Source organism: Protobothrops mucrosquamatus, unplaced genomic scaffold, assembly GCF_001527695.2.
Source record: "Protobothrops mucrosquamatus isolate PMUCROS unplaced genomic scaffold, P.Mucros_1.0 scaffold166, whole genome shotgun sequence".
Taxonomy (NCBI): Eukaryota; Metazoa; Chordata; class Lepidosauria; order Squamata; family Viperidae; genus Protobothrops; species Protobothrops mucrosquamatus.
Genome location: NW_015386528.1, coordinates 1,252,014 through 1,271,727, shown reverse-complemented (window position 1 = coordinate 1,271,727; position 19,714 = coordinate 1,252,014). Strand labels below are relative to the sequence as shown.

The 19,714-nt window shown below is 40.2% G+C and overlaps 2 protein-coding genes across 2 annotated transcripts in view; one reads left to right on the top strand and one right to left on the bottom strand.

Annotated features, from left to right (window-relative positions):
* The window catches only part of PAK5 (p21 (RAC1) activated kinase 5), a 60,613-nt gene extending 57,367 nt beyond the window's left edge, over positions 1–3,246 (top strand). The window contains exons 6-8 of the mRNA XM_015813547.2: positions 392–517; positions 2,005–2,139; positions 3,091–3,246. Coding sequence (XP_015669033.1) covers positions 392–517; positions 2,005–2,139; positions 3,091–3,246 — 417 coding nt within the window. The remainder of the gene's footprint in view (positions 1–391; positions 518–2,004; positions 2,140–3,090) is intronic.
* Positions 3,247–10,285: 7,039 nt separating this feature from the next.
* LAMP5 (lysosomal associated membrane protein family member 5) overlaps positions 10,286–19,714 on the bottom strand; it is a 12,096-nt gene continuing 2,667 nt past the window's right edge. The window contains exons 5-6 of the mRNA XM_015813542.1: positions 16,418–16,606; positions 10,286–10,464 (exon numbers count right to left, since the gene is read on the bottom strand). Of these exons, the coding sequence (XP_015669028.1) occupies positions 10,286–10,464; positions 16,418–16,606 (368 nt within the window). The remainder of the gene's footprint in view (positions 10,465–16,417; positions 16,607–19,714) is intronic.

Sequence of the window (19,714 nt, the reverse complement as noted above, 5' to 3'; positions counted from 1 at the left end):
GCCAGCTGGTGGTCGGCCTGCTCCGTCTCTGCCGCTTGCCAGCTACGCCTCGGCTGGCGCAGGGGGCGGAACCACGCATGCGCGGCGCTCCCGGGCAGGGAAAGTCCTTGACTTACGACCGGTTGGGTAGTCCTCGACTTACGACCGGTTTAGTCCTCGACTTACGACCGGTTTAGTCCTCGACTTACGACCGGTTGGGGTCGCGGCATTAAAAAGGTTGAGAACCACTGGTCTAGGATTCCAATGGATACAAAGTTTCCTACATTGGGAAAAGGTTCCCCATCTGATTATGTTGAACAATCCAAATTATGGATCTGCTCAATAAATGCAGTTAATATTCACTGCCCCCTGGTTTAATTTTGTACTGCGTGATGTGTTATTTATTGTTCAGATAAAGCTGTCAGATTTCGGATTCTGTGCCCAAGTTTCAAAAGACGTTCCAAAAAGAAAATCACTTGTCGGAACCCCATACTGGATGGCACCTGAAGTGATTTCAAGATTGCCTTATGGAACTGAGGTGAGCAAAATGATAATCTTACTCCATTCAGCAACATAGATTATCTTTGGAAAACAATAATCTTCTTTTTAAAATATTTATTTATTTAAAGCAATTCAGCTTGAACATATTTCTTCCAGTCTGAATCCAGACTGAGATGGATTTGATTACACAATGACCTTTGGTGGACTCAAGATGGAGGTAATGCATCCATCCTGGCCCCTCTTTGACCTGTTGGTGACTTACAATATCTTCAACCGTGATATCTTTCTGGGTTGATTCAGGGAGTTATGAGTAGGAGGCGTGGTATTAACAGAACTTCCCATCCTCCCTCCCTCCAGGCTTGGGTCCAGACAGTTTTGGTTGGGTGGGATGGGTCTAGAACTGGAACTGGACCAATCTAGAATGCAGTGACAGGGATAGTTATTTCATACATCACATTATTACTTAGTGTTCCACAAGAAAAACAATGAAAACCTGATTCTTTCCTTGGGCACTTGAGTCAGGATGATTGGAGTTCCTGTCCAGAGGAACACAACAAATCTGTGCTCCTGATTGGCAATGATAATTTTTTGTTTTTTGCTAGTTGTTAACATTGTGTTTGGGACTATTGTACATCATCCAGAGTCATACTGTTTGAACCAAACAGCCATATAAATGCTATTAATAAATAAGAAACAAGAAAAAGTCTCTTTGAGCAGTTCCCATAACATTGATAAAAATAAGATTGCCATTCTGTTTACACAATATGTTTAACTTGCTTACTGCATTAATCATTTTCTGGCTTCATACAATACATTAATCCATAAGGAAACAAGTGGGCTGGGATTGCATACACACATCCATGCACACAAACCCTGAACAAGGTTAAGGCTCACCAGATTTACTTAGCATGATATATGAATGCATCTGCTAGGTCTTTATGTGACCAAGGTCTGCATGTTGCATAAACACAGTCACTGTCTGAACAACATCACACAAAAGAAAAAAAGGGCAGCACGAGAGAAGCAGTGAATCAAGCAAACAGCCCTCAAAATTGCATAGTAGTTCTTAAAATGAACAGCTACAATAATAACTCTTGGGAGAAAGAAAAGTTGAATATCCTGGTTTGCTAAGATAGGAAGTACCTGTCTGTTGCAACCTGATGTAATGGGTTGTTTTCAGGTGATTGTTGAAGAAGTGCAAGATCTGGTAGAGAACATTATAAGAAGAGTTGTAGTGAGCCGTTTTCCATCTCTTTCTGTGCTACATTTTTGGGTAACATTTTGATAGAAAATGCTTTCAGGTGAGAACAAGGCAATGTTAGCTACTGAAGTTAAATGTATGGCCAGCCTGAAATCAGATGTGTGTGTCACCAGCATCTTAAGACAGAGTCCTGCAATGCCAACCACAGATGACCTTTTTTTAAAAAAAAAAAAATTAATAGGGTAAAATAACGAGGATTAAACATCTGTATAAGGTTATGGTTAATGCAGCTTATTTGCACTGTAATTGGTTCTGTGTTGCAGGTGGACATCTGGTCTCTTGGCATCATGGTGATAGAAATGATAGATGGGGAACCGCCTTACTTCAATGAGCCCCCCCTCCAGGCCATGCGTAGAATCCGAGACAATGTACCGCCAAGAGTGAAGGACCTACACAAGGTGGGAATGCTCACCTTTCCTTTAAATCCTGTGTTTATCCTTCTTCTGCAGCCTCTTAGCTGAAATAGGTGGGGCCCCAGAACAGCGCCTAACCCCAAACTCACTGTTTATGTTCCCAGAAGTACCTCAACATGTAGACAACCAAGAAGACTGTTTCAAGCAGACAGGATGAGATGGTGCAAGTTTCCTTTCTGCCCATGCACAAGATTATGTGAGCCCGTTTAGCTGTCTAAGTGTAGGCTTAAACTCATTTTAATCTCTGCATTAATCTATATTTCAGTGGGATATTTATATAGAATGTTCTAAGCAGAAACAGTTTATATACCTGCCTTTCTCCTTCCATTTAGCCATCACTCTTCCTCAATACGTTCTAAAAAGGTGAACTATATGCAGCATTCAGTTCTGTTAGCCATGCAAAAGAGAAGATAAATATTTAGGATTTTGCACTGATAACACTGTAGTTATACCTTATATTCTCAGTTGTCCTATTGTTTATTGATAAAGAAAACAAATAATTTTTATACATAGAACTGTCATCCCTGATAAGAATGTGTACATGAATAGTAGCCCCCCCCCATAGCTTCCTTTCAATTAATAGCAAATCCCCAAGAGGGTACAGTTAAATAATAAAACCATGCAAAAATTCAGAGTGAAAGTGAAACATTTCAGAAATATCAGTCACATGCGTTACATAAAGTGGCAATAGCAGCAGCAACTACATTATTCATAATGCAGCATAGGTTCAGCTCAAAGCTTGGGGAAACAGATAGGTCTCCTACTGGGGCCAGCTAAATTTCTCCCCATGTAAATCATTGCCATGGTATGATTGAGAGCAAGTGAATGTGTGTTAAATGAAAGAACTTTGAAATTTGCTTTTGGTCTGCAAGCCCCAATCTTCTGATGTGTGGTTTAGGCGTTAGTGGCCTCACAGTGTCGTTTGGTCTTTCCTAGGTTTCATCAGTTCTCCGTGGATTTTTAGACTTGATGCTGGTGAGGGAACCTTCACAGAGAGGATCAGCACAAGAACTCCTGAGGCACCCATTTCTGAAACTGGCTGGGCCTCCATCTTGCATAGTGCCTCTCATGAGGCAGTATCGGCACCACTAAATTCAGCTGCTTTTGTTTATCCGTTTATTTGTTTTCTAGGAAACAAGTGAAGCGATGAGGTTAGGTGCTGCCAAAATCAGCAGCAAGCAGCAGTGATCCAGTGAGAAATAATGCCACTGCTGACATGGCTCAGCATACCGTGAAGGAGTCACAGTGGAGATGTAACTTGGCTAATACCTGACCTGTCGGCAGTTAGTAATCCTGGCTGAAATGCACCATGGTTGGATATCTTTGGCCTGAGTCAGAGCAAGAGGTTTTGATTTTAAACCATCCCCTTTGGGGTGAGGCAGGGGGAACTTTGGAAGGCCAAACTTTTATTGCAGATCAAAGTAGAACAGCACTTCTGCTTCAAAAGAGACTTTTTTTTCTGAATTAAAAAAAAAAACCCGAAAAACAACCCAAGAAGCACTTTTTATCTCGGTTATAGCAATGTGATGTATTTTGAAATGAATTTGTAATTTTCTGTACATTGCTTTTGATAATTTATGTACTTTGGTGTCATAGTTGCTAGTGGAGGTGAATGGTATTATTTAGCAAGTATTAGAACGAGAGCTTTCCTACTTTTTTATCTCTTTTGAAGAGAAGCAAACATACATGCACAAGCACACACATGCAGCTCGGAATGTTGATTAGGCAAACACGGCTTCGTTTTGCAAATGTTCAAATTGCTGGCCAATGCTGTATTCATTCCTCCATTCGTCGACACAAATTTCAAGCTTTCAGTGTTGTTTTGAAGTGATAAGCACTTGGAAAAATCTATTCATGCTTATGGAAAAGGTGGTGTCACAATTCTGTATTAATCGGATGAAAGTATCACCTCTTTTGTGGTGGTAAGCATATGACCAGTTAAGAAGAGCGCAGGAGAAATCTGCTGATCAAGAAGAAATTTGGCTGGCCACCAATAACTATGACATTTCTGGCTGTGTACAATGGGCTTGAAATCATGACATGCTTAACCAGGTCAGTGAAAGATCTAGCAGTCATTTTCACACTTGTTAAGCTTGCTGACATTGCCCTTTATTAGTTTCTTTGTGAATTAGTTAGTTATATGACACCAACCCACTTGGTTAGATTATGGATCCATATACCGTGTAGGGGTTAGTTCATGAACCAGATTACATGTATTGTGTTAGTACAGCCTATATTGAGTGACTTGTCCCATAGAGGCCTATCTGATCTGGCTGAAAACTTAATGGGACTTGTATTCCAGCAATGGATCCAGCCAGAGCTCATATTGGATGGTGCCAGATCGAAGATGAGACCAGTTTACAAAACAGACCAATGCCTGTATGGTGCTGGATTCGGTTGCTCAGTCCATATGACTTTAGCTGAGTGGTTATGTTCCCATCTGAATTCCAGTAGCCCTTCCTTGTCCTGTGTTTATGAGTTGCCACCATGATTCACCCTGTGTCTGGGTGCCCACCCTGAAGCTGGAGCAGAGCACTAAGCATCATCCCTGCTGCCCGCAAACAGTGGGCTTCATTACCAGTACTTCATTGTACCATCACACCACCCAAGTGGAGTACCTGGATACTAGTCTTTCTTTCCCTCTCCCTAAATTCTCTTCCGTCCTTTGTCCTTGTGGACTAACATCATGTTCTGTGACTTAAGGTCATCAAAGCAAATGCAGCTGCCATTGCATACTGTATTGAGAGCCAGTATCTTCATTGCATCTCTGGATAGGGCTGGAATCTCCTAAAGTGGGACATTCCAAAGAGCTGCTGTCACCTGTCATTATAGCTAGTCTTAAGCTAGGCAGACCAAAGGCCTGACCGGCCTGACCCACGTTCACATATCCTTGGAGGCTTTGCACACTTCCCAGTTTAGGCTACCCAATGAAAAAGCTGTTTAGCACACAGCAGACTTTCATCATCACGTTGCATCACTCACACTGCCTAACACTGAACTGCCCACAAGTTGTAACTACATAAGCTGGAGTTTAGCAGCAGCCATAGTTCAGCAGACAATTGGAGTTGCACACACAATGCTGCCAGCTTTGAGTCTTCTTTTCTAGCTTCATATGTGACAGACACCCACTCAGGGCACCTGCGGGCAAGAGAATTTCTGCTTAGTCCTAGCAACATGGATATTGCCTCATTTGACTCCGTGCCAATTCCAATGCCTCCCGTTTGTCTTCATTATTTTTATTCAGGCTTTAGAAGTCAACCACTAAGTGGGTGTTTTCTGAGTTTAAATCAAAGTGTTGTAAAATTTGGTTAATGTGTTTTGCCATACAGGAGAAAAAGCTGTCTAAACCCCTTTGAAATGTTAATTCAGCAATGGCAACTACAATTAATCTTATGTTGCTTGTTTGGTAGGTTTGCATGTTTACCATAGACCTAGAGAGATTTGCCCTTTTTAAGTGCTCCATAATTATTTCAGCCAGTTGGGGGGGGGAATTATTTATTTATTCATTATGTATAACTTGAAAGCCATGTCTTTTCTAACTTCGATTTTGCTTTTTCTTTTGGGTTATTTTCACCTGAATTTCACTTGAAGAAAATTGTCTGATCCTAACTCTAATGTCTCTGGACACAGCATTTTGCATTGTGGGGGGGCTTTCATTTTATCAGTAAGTTGGTTGATACCTATTGTAATAAAAGAGAAGCCAACCCAAAAGTTAGAAAGTTGCTGATTTGTGAATGAGTTGTTAATGAAGAAGATATATTGTTTTCCATTCTGTATGTAGCTTTTTTAAAAAAATTCAAGTTGGAACCCCACATTACATTATATACATTGATGCACCACCTTTCTTTGAATGTGCATTCGGCCCCAAGCTCTTTCATTAGAGATGCATAGAATTAAGGCACTAGTACATCTAGGATGGGGGGTACACAACATTTTGTTTGCCAGAGTCATCTTTTGATGTGGAGGCAAAAGTTGTAATGCAAAAGTGAACGGTATTGCATGATACAATAGACAGGATTGGGGTTCTCTTCTGCGGGTAGGGTGGGGTCTGTTTTAAGAGAGAAGCCATTTTAAGATTTACACAAGTATCATTTCTTTCCCATTAAAAATGGTGTGAATATATATGATGGCGCAGTGTTAGAATGCAGTATTGCAGGCTAATTCTGCCAGCTGCCAGCAGTTCGATCCTGACCGGCTCAAGGTTGACTCAGCCTTCCATCCTTCTGAGGTCAGTAAAATGAGGATCCAGATTGTTGGGGGCAATATGCTGACTTTGTAAAACGCTTAGAGAGCTGTAAAGCATTACGATGATGTGGTATATAAGTCTAAGTGCTATTGCTAATCCATATTTATTTATTTATACATACATACAATGTACAGGTTACCCAACTTCCAACTAATTTTGGTTGTTATACTAGGATTTCATAAACAATAGGTGCTACAGAAGGTCCTGGAATTTTATGTTGCCCATCTTTATTTTGGGTAATTCTCAAAACTCTATTCTGGTGAATATAATTTATATTCAGGATTGATAACCCCATATAGATGATGCTGGGATTGGCTAGAAGCAATAGTGAAGGGGTGGAGGTTACAGGTGTATGCATCACTCCACCTACTGCTCAACTTTCCTCAGATTAATGTCCCAAATATGGCAGGTAATGATGTCTCATTGCCAGTGTTGAAATAAGATTTATATATATATATATGCTTTGCTGTAAATTCATAATAAATTGCATCTTACTAATCATTCAGATTGTTTACATGGACAGCTTGCACACTGTGATAAGTCAAAATTTCTGACCATGGTCTGTTAAACAAGCCATACCCATTTTCACATCTAGTATTAGGACACCACCTTTTTCAGGCTATAGACTACATTTACTCTGAATGGTTCACTAGGGATGGCACAGCCCAAAATCAACACGCACTTAAATCAGATGCTAAGTGATTTAATGTAATGTTAAATACAGTTAATTGTTTCTCAGTTATTTGGTATAATTTTCTCTTCATATATTTGCTGGAAATCTAGAAGGGCTCTGGACTTCTGGTGCCCAGGTTGAGCACGACATAGGGTATTTGAGCCATGGATTATGCATCCACATGCTAAGCTTATGGATACCTTAACTGGGATGCAAATGGTAAAATGTCCACAAGATGGCAGCAAAGGCCTAAAGAAAACAAAATACTTGGCTGATATCTACTGGTCATTCAAAGCTTTACAGGCCAGATACAGTGATGGACAAACTACAGTGGCAGATTCACTCATAATACTAAACCAACTAAGTGTTAAGGCTCTATGTCTTAAATCAGGAGGATCAAGGTGAGCCATACTACTGTCTGGTAACTGCCTTCCAAGATTTCAAATAGGGGTTTTCCTAGGGCAGGTGGAGCTGGGCCTTTTAATACTGCTCTGAGCTACTTCAAGGAAGAAAATATACTCCAGATACCTGATACCAGAAAGAACAAATCAACTTTATCATGGCAGGAGAAAAACGTATGAAATAGCTTTGACAATTACAACTATAAATCCTGCCAGGATAATCCATGTATAGAAATCCATACTCTTAAGCAATCATGGACCCACATCATATTTTTTTTTTGCAGAGTGAAAAATCTATAAGGAGGACTCTCTTGACTTTCTCTCTGCAAAGCTTGAAAAGCCTCTTTGTTGAAAGCCCATGGAAAGGATTCCTTTGAAACTGTTTGATGAAGCAGTGTCCCATCCAGGATAGTCTATGTGCGAGCGTGTATGTGTTGTGTGTAATGATGAAGATGACACTGTTGTATTGTTTTATAAAAAAAATTGTTTCCATGAAACCGTTTTAAATCCTTTGGGTATTTTGTCCTTGGTCTTTGGAGAGAAAAATTAGTATAATCGTTTGATTTGACCTGTATACTGCGGCAATTATGTGTCGTTTATTTATTTACCTACTTTCTGATTTATATGGCCACCCATCTCGCCAGGAGTGACTCTGGACAGCATACCATTATATCCAACCCCTCAGTAGAGAAGGCAGCCATCAGATCTGGATTTCTAGTTACACTGAGTCCCACTTGTTTAATACAGTCCAACAAACTGGGCCCTATTCCTACCTTCCCTAAACTGTAACGCTGACACGAATGATATAATTAAGAACCGTGAACTCCATTCATCTAACCAGTTCTTATGTTCAGCATGCTACAGTTTCACCTTTTCTAGCAAACTGATAATTCTTGGGCTCTTGGAGGAAGCAGTGAAAAGATAGGGAGCATCCTCCTTCCTAAAGTCTGACCAATCCTAGGGTAACCAGAACTTCAGAGGTTGTAGTAATTAGCTTTCCATTAAGGAATAAATGCAGTCAGCCTTAAGCATTCCACTGGACTCCTGTATTTATGCACCATAAACATTCTCCTGGATGCTTGCATTGCACTAAATCAGATTTGTTTTAATTGTCTGTGGAATAAAGCAAAATTGGCTAATTCCCCATATATTGTTAAATCCAGGCCAAACAAACCAGTTTATGACTTAGCGCAACGCATGAATCAGCACCCTGGCCCAAGGTTAAACCACCCTGAGCCACCAATAAACATCTGCACACGTTAGTCAGGGGATGTTGAATTCAATGGATGGGTGGAAAGCCATGGATAAAACTGAACCTCTTTCTCTGAAGAATCATCCCACAAAACAGTGATTGTGATCAGGTTTGTGACTGTGATCAGGGTTGTGACCTTCCAAAACTCTATCCTTTACTTAGCTGGAGGCATCTCTCATAACAGAAACCTTTTTCCTTAATCCTCTAGCATTTTATTGCCTCTCATTCTTTCTTCCTTGCCTAAGAGTGTCCATAAAATACTTAGTCTAAATGCTCCATATTAAAAATACTCCACATTAAGCAACATAGTTTAGGATTTATTGGTTTTTGCTGTTTGCTTCCATATATATATTTACACATCCGTTATTTATAACACCTGAAGGTTTCTGCATAGTAAGATGAACATTTCTTGTTGGTGTTCTTATATAATCATTACATTGCAGTAGGCATTTTTCAGTCACAGTACATGCAAAGTGTACAGCCCGTAAGCATTTCTCACACCAGAGCTTAACACTCTTGTGATTTGAGCAGCAACGTTCATAAAACTGTTTGGGTGCCAAAGCATTTCAATAAGCAATAAAAATGTAAAATAAAATTCTTCAAGCTCTAAAATCATAGAACCTTATTCTTGGCTTTTGTTTTGAAATATATATTTAAATTGAGATGAGATGAAGTGGAAACGAGATGACGATCCTATGAGCAAGTCCTGAGGGAGCTGTTTAATTTACTCAAGTGGCATTATTCCTCTGGGAATATGTGAGATTGAGTAGAGAGTCCTACCATTCCTAGAACTTTGGGAACACAGGATTGATTAACAGCAACTCCATAAACCGAAGGAGTGCTGGCGGAGGAATAGATGAAATCTGATGGAAGGCCCCAGGTGTGGAAAAGAAGGCGGAATTTTTGTCAATTCCCCTTTTCCCCTGAACTTCTGCTCCCATCCTATTGTGCAAAGTTCCCAAAATATTCCATGCAGATTTTCAAGGGATGCTAAAGGTAGCAGAAGGAAAGAGAAATACCAGAATTCTCCTGTGTGCTGTGAAGACCCATAACAGGAACTCTTGTTCCTGGACCCCTTGATCCAAGCTATGGGCTTACATTATGGATGGAGAATGTCACTGTATGCCAGCTTCATCAGCCGCGGCTAGCAAGGCAAAGGTAGAAATGGTGAGAACTGCAGTCCAGCAAATGTGGAAATGGAAGGTTCCACAAGCTCTTCTGTCATTGTCGTCATTCCCCTCACCACTGAGGTAAATACATTTTCAGAGCGAAACATACATTTCCATTCTCATCTCTCTACCACCACACGAATGGAAACGATGCTTGGCCAATGTAGGGAACATTGCCTGTTGGGTCAGTTCTCCAGAGAAGACAAAAAAGTTATTTCCCTGTTTTAAGCATTGAGAAATGGCTGTTCTTCCATCCCCTCCCTTCCCACCCCAACCTCCCATTGTATCCCTCCTCCCATCCCCCCCCCCTCCGTCTGTCATTGTATATAAGAGGCCCTGACCTATAGGAAAAAAAGTGCTTTTGCTTCAGCTGATCTTTTCCTTTGCCAGCTATCCCATATGTTTATATTCGGATCTGTCTCGTGGAATTTGGACTTGGTTGGCTGTCATTTTGAGATGGATGTGATAAACACCAAGGGTTACCACAATCACCAAGCCCAAGATCAAGCCCAATATGAGAGGAAGCGTTTCTTCTAATTGTTCTCTTTGATCCACTGGACATTTATGTTCTGCAGCACAGAGAAAAGAGAAGAATAGGGGGAGAGAGAAGGGTTATTCTGCATGCAAGTATTTTTCCTGCAAAACAAAGGATTACTTTCATTTTCCTCAGAAGGCTTCATGACAATATACAGATGCCTCACCAACATACAATACGTACCCTCTCAACTATTCTGAGAGGTAAATTAAGCTGAATAGTAGAAAACGGATTGGCTTCGGGTCCCTCGCTATGTAGGAGTTCAATCTAGATTTCAGTCCTAAGCTGAAATTTAGTCCACTGTATTAAAGTTGAGCTGCATGAAACCCAAGGAGTAGCATAATTTTAATGGGACACAAGCCCCTTATGCCCTTGGAAGTCCTGAGATGCACACTGATTGGGTGTGATAGAATGTGCAGGTGGAGAAGAAGTGGAGGAAAATGTCAGCAGTCGCACCCACAGCTTCCCAGGGGGGAGGCATCCCTGAGTGGGACTCAAGACAATGAACTACACAGTCCTAAACTGGATGGGGGAGGGAGAAAAACATTTTGAGTGGCCACACTTTAGAACAGTGATGGCGAACCTTTTAGAGACTGAGTGCCCAAACTGCAACCCAAAACCCACTTATGCATCGTCGAGTGCCGGGTGGGTGTGGCCCATTGGCTGGGTGTGGCCCATTGGGTGGACGTGACTGCAGTGGTAATGGCAGACTGGGTGGGACTAAAAAGTTTAATCAATCAATTTCAACTTTGCAAGATCTTTTTTTTTCCTGTGAGAAGTTGAAATTGACTGATTGAACCTTTTTATATTTTTTGCACACGGCGGCGGAGGCCTAAAGCTTAAAGGTTTTATAAAACCCAGCTGAAGGCCTAGGACTGGGGCGATGGTGCGCGTGCCCACAGAGAGGGCTCTGAGTGCCGCCTCTGGCACCCGTGCCATAGGTTCGCCACCACTGCTTTAGAATCTCTCAGAGAGTAACTATTAGATTAGAAGGTTGTAGTTTTAGACAGATTCTTGTCTATTAGGTGTAAGCAAATAAGGAACTGCATTTGGTTGAATCTCACTGTGTCGTCTTAGGACTGACAGGGACCCAAAGCAAGCAACCCAAATCAGTGTTCTTCAACCAAATCATTAAGTCAATGCAAGTCTTGCCCTACCCCCTTTCCTACTGTTCGAGACGATGGGTCACTGCTTATTACCACATGTGCCAATGACCACCAGTACAAGGACAGCTGCTGATGGGTGTTGTTAGCACAGCCTTAGCAATAAAGCAGTTCTGATGGATAGGGAAGAAGATTAATGCCCGTAACAATAACTCTCTCTGCTACTTTGTTGTTAATAACTTTTGTGCTTTAATTGATTTTTTTTAATTTTTAATCATACGCCATCCAGAGTCACAGATCTGTGAGATAGCAGGCATATAAATGTGATTTATACATAAATATAATCTATAAATAAATATGTCCCTATGAGAATAAAAGGGACTGAGTCTTTTTGACCGATCTCTCTTATCCCTTAACCTGCTGATGGTTTGCAAATGCCTAAACTCAGCAAAGCACATAGCTGCTGTCTTTGATACGATTCAGCTCATCTTATCATATCCCCTTTCTCCACACCGGATTCTTGAACTTTAAAGTACTAGAATGTGCCTTGAATCCATTTCCCTTGAATTGCTCAGAAAGCTACATCTCATTCCAAAAATTACCAAAACTGCATGGGGCTGTCCTTGAAGAGCATTCAAGGAAGTGTCAGCTGATGCAGGATGCAGCTGCATGGACAGTTGTGCGTGCATCTAGGAGGATGCACATTGGTCCTTTGTTCTGCGAGCTGCATTGGTTGCTTGTTTGCTTCTGGGTGCAATTCAAGGTGCTGGTTTTGACCTTTGACCTATATGGCATGGGGATAGGTTATTTGAGGGAAACACCCCTTCCCAATTAATTTATCCATCCCACCAGGTCAGGGAAGAGGGTTATGCTGAGGATCCCATCTCCATGGAGCTGCATCTCGTGAGACCCCAGGTGACATGCTTTTTGTGCTGTGGCCCCAGCCTCTGGAATATCATTTACCCCAAGGTGTGGTTAGCCTCATCTCTGTTAATCTGCACTTAAAACAAGTTTGTTTGTTTGTTTCACCAGCCTCGGGGATCCCAGGGAGAGTCTACAAGGTGATTGTGTGAGATTAAGTGATGTTAGTTCTCCCATGGTCTTGGGTTTTAACAATTTCATTTAATTTTGATGTTTTTAGATTGTTATGGAATTTTTACTGTTATGCTGTACGCAGCCCAAAATCAGATTTTATGAGATGGGCAGCTATATACGTAAATATGGTAGATAGATGATAGATTAGATTCGATTAGATTAGATATTAGGATAGATAGATAGATAGATAGATAGATAGATAGATAGATAGATAGATAGATAGATAGATAGATAGATAGATAGATAGATAGATGATAGGAGCTATGCGACCAGCCAGTGTGAGGGACTGCAGGGAACAGAGAAAACAGACCTATTTGATGACCAAACGTCTTCACAGAAAAAATCATGGCTGTACTTGAGAATAAGAAAACAAACTAGAAGAAAACCCTCATCATGAGGAGAGCACTTGAGAAAGTCAGTTTTAAAAACCTTCAGGTCGGAAAGCCATTTGGAGGAACAGTATCAGTTTACTACAAACAGTACAAACTATCAATCTGCAGACAATATCTAGTCTCTCCTGTTATCTTTTAATCTGCTGGACCCTATATGCTCCTCTTTGACTTTGTGTGGTAAAAGTTATAATCTGATCTGGTGCAATCCCCTCCCCCCCCCTATTGTCTACTTTGATTCAGCTCGTTAATTCTCACATAGCCAACTGGGAGAAAGCCTGGCAGGAGAGGTTTGATTAGGGCCATTTAAAATGTTTGACTTTGAGAAATAAAATTAAGATGTACAGATAAATCCCGCCCTGGAATTCAGTCAAATTGCTGGGCTACAACTGTCCACAAACACTGATTGTATTGCTAAATAGAAAGAGAACCACACTTCCCCCCCCCTCAAAGTTGTGTTTGTGGACAGTTGTGGCCCAGCAATCAAGAAATTTTAGAAGTAGTAGGCTTTTTTGCCCAAAGTTCAGGGCCAGTCCTACCACCAGACAACTTAAGGCAGTTGCCTCAGGAGTACAGACTAAAAAACTGCTGGTAAAGAACACAGAACTGTGTGCCACCTAAGCTGTTAAAATAACCTGCTGTCTTCAAATACCACTATGGTCCGTTGCAGTATTGATGAAAGATTCAGAAAAAGAGAGAAAAATATCATATTGTCCTTTACCTTTGGTATAAAAATATCTTCCACCAAACCTGCAAAAGCTACCTGCTTAAAATGCATACTTTACTTAAATTAGAATACTAAGACAGTAAACATCCCTCAAAACTTTCCAAAATACACTCTTTTTTCCAGACTTTTTTTAATGTAAGAAGACATGCTACACCATCCTTGAATTTCTGGAATTACAAAATAGAAAAAAAAGGATACACTTTCTGAATAACTTGACATGTCAGCTAACATAGCCAGGCTAGATATCCTTAGGTGCTATTCTTGTATTAAAGTAAAAACTATAATGATAATGTTTTTGAGTTGGATCAATAAGCAATAGAGAATTTGCCCAGGGGATATGAAAGCATATGTGGAAATTTCAATTAGGAATCAATCCCACTATACAAGCCAATGTTGCACACGGAAAGGGAAGGGAAGGAAAGGAAAGGAAAGGAAAGGAAAAAGGGAAAGTCACAAAAGAATCACAACTTTTCCTGTTAAAAAACCTTTATCATAAATTGATGCAAGAGTAGTGCAGTCTACCACCATAATTTGAAGAAACATCAAGCTGTCCTATAAAATGGGTACATATTGGAACAATGGGAAAAGATGGACTAAGGTGGGGATGATCATGGATATTAATTATTAACCAGGGAAACAATTATAGCATAACCAACTTGCAGCCTTTGATCAAACAGTTGATTATGGTGCCAAATTTCTGATTTCTCTAGCAACAATAAATACTGAAGACAATTAAATCCAAGGAACTAACTTCTTCAAACTCAGATTAGCAAGGTTAATGTGGAAAAACTGTTTTAATAATAACAGAAATTACAGCAAGCGCAGTTTGCTTTCATATAGGAATCGCTATCTTGGCAAATCAAAGCAGTCAGATTCTTGTTTTCCTTCACACACTCTTTTGATGCAAGAGAAGAGGTCTTTCTTTTTTTTTCTTTTTTTTTGAGAAGGCATGCAGCCTGAATCTGAGAGCATTTACAAAATGGTTACTAGCCTCCTTACCATAGTGATAACTAGCTCTATGGCTTTAACTTGCCATTCTGTCGCTAGCCATCTGCATTTTCCTGCTCCAGATTTTTTACTTCCTTTATGACCAGCTTCCTTCCATTTTACTCATATGATCTATTCCCTTTTCATTCCTTCCCTACTCCCACTGCTATGTCTCTGTTTACCTTTCTTGAAACTCAACTTTGCCTTTGGAATAGTCATCAAGGGGTTACGATGGGAATTCCAGTGCCCTCAACAATGTAGTGTTAGCATTCCAGTAATAAAAATGCAAAACTCATACTAGAGAATATTACAAAAATTAAAACCACCAGGGCAGCTACTGTACATGTGAAATTTCATAAACCTCACAAATGAATGATTTTGAAAATCAGAAAAGAAAAGGAGGAAAGACCAAGCAAGTTGATCAGACTTTACTAATACTAACGATTCATAAACCCTGGATAGTATAAAGATGTAATGGGAGAGCAAATCCCTACTCAATGCTTCTGCTTATCTACTAAAAAGCATACACAACAGACTCACAATATACAAACTGTATGTTTTTGTATACAATACATTATTTAGGATTAGGAATGTATAGATCCCTTGACAGAAGATTAGATAGGCTAATTATTATTACTCTTGGTGGAATCATAGTTCTGAAGGATCCTATCACTTCAATTGTCAAGAGAAATCCCCCATCTCCTTCAGCATTTCACTATTGAAGGGATTCTAAGGTTTCATTGAAATCTGCATTCCTGCCATTTCTCCCCACTGATTCTATCCTGCTCTTTAGAAATACAGAGAATATCTGCTTCCTTCTTAAAATGTCTATTTTATAGAGAGGGTCAGGCTCTTCCTATTCAACAGGAAAGTATCCCTGGACAGCTATCACCGGAAGTAAAACAAAAGCAGGCAGGATTGTTAGCTTCGTGCATTTGGACTCAGAATAGCAAGAAGCATGCTTGACTCTTTGGATGCTTAGCCAAATCTATCAGGGATTTTCTTACAACTTCAGATTCTTGATCCTTATTTGTACACCACCAGATTATAACATCCATGCACTGTTTTACACATACACACACACACACACACACACGACAAACATTTAATAAATCCTCTATGGTTTGCCAAAAAATCTTTGAGCCAGAGGAATATACAGAGTATGCATTATATTAAAAAGACAATGGAAATTTTCACTTCAGGATCATAAACGGTTTGCCAGAATAATGATGAATCTATACCTACTGAGATAAAATCTCCCGCTACCAGTACGCAAAACATCCCAAAAAACAAACCTTGAAAGAAGGCATTGCGGAATGCCATTGGAGATAGCTTGGTCATCATTCGGTGCCATGTTTCCTTGTGTCTGCTCATATCGCTCACATTCCCCACCCAACCACCCCCTGCTCCCTATAACTGCTGCAAGCCTCTGCCCCATGTTTTCTTTCAAGGCAAAGCCTTGCTGAAATCACTAATCTTACACCAAATTTCCCAGTGAGTGCGCTAGACACACAATTTATTTTTTTAAATTAAAAGGAGCCTTCCCCGTTGAAGAAAGTATTCATCTATGATACAAAATACTGTTGTTTATCCACCCCAACCTTCCACAAAAACTGCTTGTTTTCTCAGTCAAGAGTCTCCATTAACTTTCCAAACTGCATCTATGAATTGCCCAGCGTCCCTTACCTTCACTGAAAACAAAATCAGAGCTGATGTCAAAGGGCTGCAGGCGGACCTCTGACAGCAAGAGAACAACTGATTTTTGGTGGTCACCGGAGTTTAAGGTGATTGTCTGCTGCGCTTGACATTCGTAAGATTTCCCAGCTGGGGTGACTAAAGCAGAGAGGTGACGTGTTGTGACTGTGTGTTTCCCCGCTGTCAAGAGGAAAATATTATTATTGGATGATTATCATACTTTTTTTTTAGACCAAATAACTAATTCAGCATTCCATGACCAACTACATTTAGTGTGTGTGTGTATGTGTGTGTGTATATGTGTATATATATGTATATATATATATGTGTGTGTGTGCGTGTATGTGTATATGTGTGTGTATATATATGTATGTATGTATGTATGTATGTGGTTAATAATAACATCAATATTAAAAGACTTCAGAAAATGTCTAAAGAACACAACAAGAAATTTCATCAAATTGCTCAAAAAATCCTTTTCCTTTGTGAAGAGACAAGAATGTGGACAAGGAATGTCAACACTGTCTGTAAATATGCATTTTGTACATTTGTATGTTTTTAATCTTTTTCCCCACTTTTTTCTTTTAATTTTGTGTATTCTTTTTAATATACATATATTTAGTTAATGAAAATATGAAAAGTCCATTTTTGCCAATCAGATACAGATTGACATTAAGAATTTGCCCAGTTTTCTGGGTTTGCAAGCAAGACAGTTTTTTCTAATATATTTAGAAATTTAAGATGTGTTCCTACAAATTAGGCTGTAATTCTAATAGACAGATACTGGAAGGAACTGGATAGCAAGAGAGAGCTGAACAATATGCAGATGAACAGGCACATATTCTCTCATACATGTAAGAAAACATTCGTGCTATTGTACATGATTAGAAGCATAAAACATTAGCTTCTGTTTTCATGACATTCCTCCAGTCCTTGTATTCACAACTACACAGCATAATGTGATGACAATCATTGCATACACAAGGAAAAGACACTTTATTTCCCATTAGGATCCTAATATGATGCTCACAGTTCAATACCTAATGGCTTACGCTGATGACAGCAGCTATGATGATCCCACAAGGAATAGCAAGTCCTAACTAGAAATTCATCATTACCAGCAGTGCTATTATTAGCTTTCTATGACTAGATCCAGTTTGAAAGAAATAGCACCACCCTTTTGCAGATAACATTCCCAGGGAATCACGCTCCACCATTCATGTACAGTCACATGTAACCCCTTCAGAGCAGCATCACAAATGGTGATGCTTAGTGGCTGGATGACGCAAAGTAGCTCCATAAGCACTGCTGATGGGGCAGAATTGGACCTAAAAAAACCAGATGGCAAGTCCTATTGGAACGACCTCTGGACATTGCAAATTACAACTTGTCAGATGTGCATGCTTGTGGGGATGAATGGAATTGTAGAGTGATTCATCCAAAGGGGAAACATTTGTGAAAGTCTGTATTGTCCAATAGCCTCTCACACAGCTTTACAAAGTATAGGAAAAATGGACAGAATGGATAAATAAGCATAATGTAAATATTTAAAACTGAAAAGGGGGGCAAATTTTCAAAATATAAACAACCCGCATGATGATGAAAAGGAATGTGAAAATCTTAATAAAGTTAGAATCAGAAAGGGTAAAAAATAATAATCCTGTTTTTGTTAAAAAGGACCGCACTTGTACAACCACTCATCTATGAGTAAACACAATTCATTCAACAGGATTTATTTTGGAATATAAATGTAAAGAATTACACTGAATGGCTTAAAAAATCCTGATTTTTGTTGCATAACCAGCCTAGCTAAGCTATACATACATTCACATATAATGACCAATACTACTGGATTATACGTGAAAGAGATGATGTATTTCAAGCCACTCTGAAAAGATACCATAGCGTTTTTATACATTATTTTAATGTAAAATAGACTTTTCTACCTAATTAATACTTGGAAATAGACAAAGGTTTAATGATCCAAATTACTCAGGAACAGATAAAATACAGATGGGTATGCCTTGGCCATGCTTCAATGCAGCAACGGGGGGGGGGGGGGNGGGGGGGGGGGGGAGAAATCATACCCTAGAACATTCTGCACTGCAGAGGTGCCCAGTGACAAACACAGGCACCGGATGCCCATAAGAAAGAAACACAAAGAAATGCAATGGAAACACTGACCAGGGAATATTTTAGACCACAGTAACTGCATGTGAGTTGTGCAGCATCTACTAACTGTTCTGTATGTCAGGTTGCTTGAATTTTCAATCCTCCTTCCCAAAAAATGCCAATTCCAAAATCCAAGTAAAGGCAACCATAAAATAAAATCAAGTTCTTCTAATTGCCCTTCAAGGATTACATGAAATTCCCTTCTATAACTGTCAAAATCCGACACTGCACTAAAAAGTGCTGGGCCCAATATTAGAGCAGAAAATGCTTCATTACAAATGGGTTTACGGCACAGTAATCAGAAATAATTTACAGACGCCATCCCCTAACAAGCAGTATAACTGTTACATAATTTGGACGAAGAGTTTTTTTTGACTTTAGCTAAATAACCCTTGCCCAGGGTTTATTTTTTTTAAAGGTTTCGTTTTAGTCCCGATTTATTTGCTTAATACTGATTAGAAATGAAAAAGGTAGTCCTTTTTTCCTCCTAAGAATTGAGCGATTTTATTCTTTTACAGTTCTGTAGGTTTTCTTCAACAGAACTTTCTAATATGTAATATGAATGGATTGTTCTCTTCCATCTTAATATGTCAAAAGGGCAAAACTTGCCCTGACACTGTTTAATTGAACTAACCCCTATCAGCTTTATTTTTTTAACCTAAGCAAGACTACTAGTATGGGAGCTTTTTTTTTGCTCAGGATCCAGGCTGATCGTTGGGCCAGACATCCGTGTGTTCAAATGCGCACAAATCTGCGCCTGGCTGGGTTGGCTGGCTGACGGCAGGGATGCCCTTCTTTTCCCGCTCTTGGGGAGAGAGCTCAAGGCCATCCGCATATTCTTGAAACCGGCGGGCGGCTTCGGAAGAGTCCAAAGGCCAGGCCGGGCCCCGCTGCAGGCGGGATCATTTCCCCCCCAGCCCGGCCAGAAGAGAATCCAGGCCCGAGTAGGCTGGCGCAGGGCTGACCCTGGTAAAGAAGGGGGTAAGGGGTGGAGGAGGAGGAGCCGTCGGGGAAATGCGGGTGCCCGCTTTATCCGCAGTGCGGGCCGGAGGGCGGGACCGGCCTCAGGCCTGAGCAGACCCGTTTGGGGGGAGAAAGGGGGGGGAGACCTCAGCA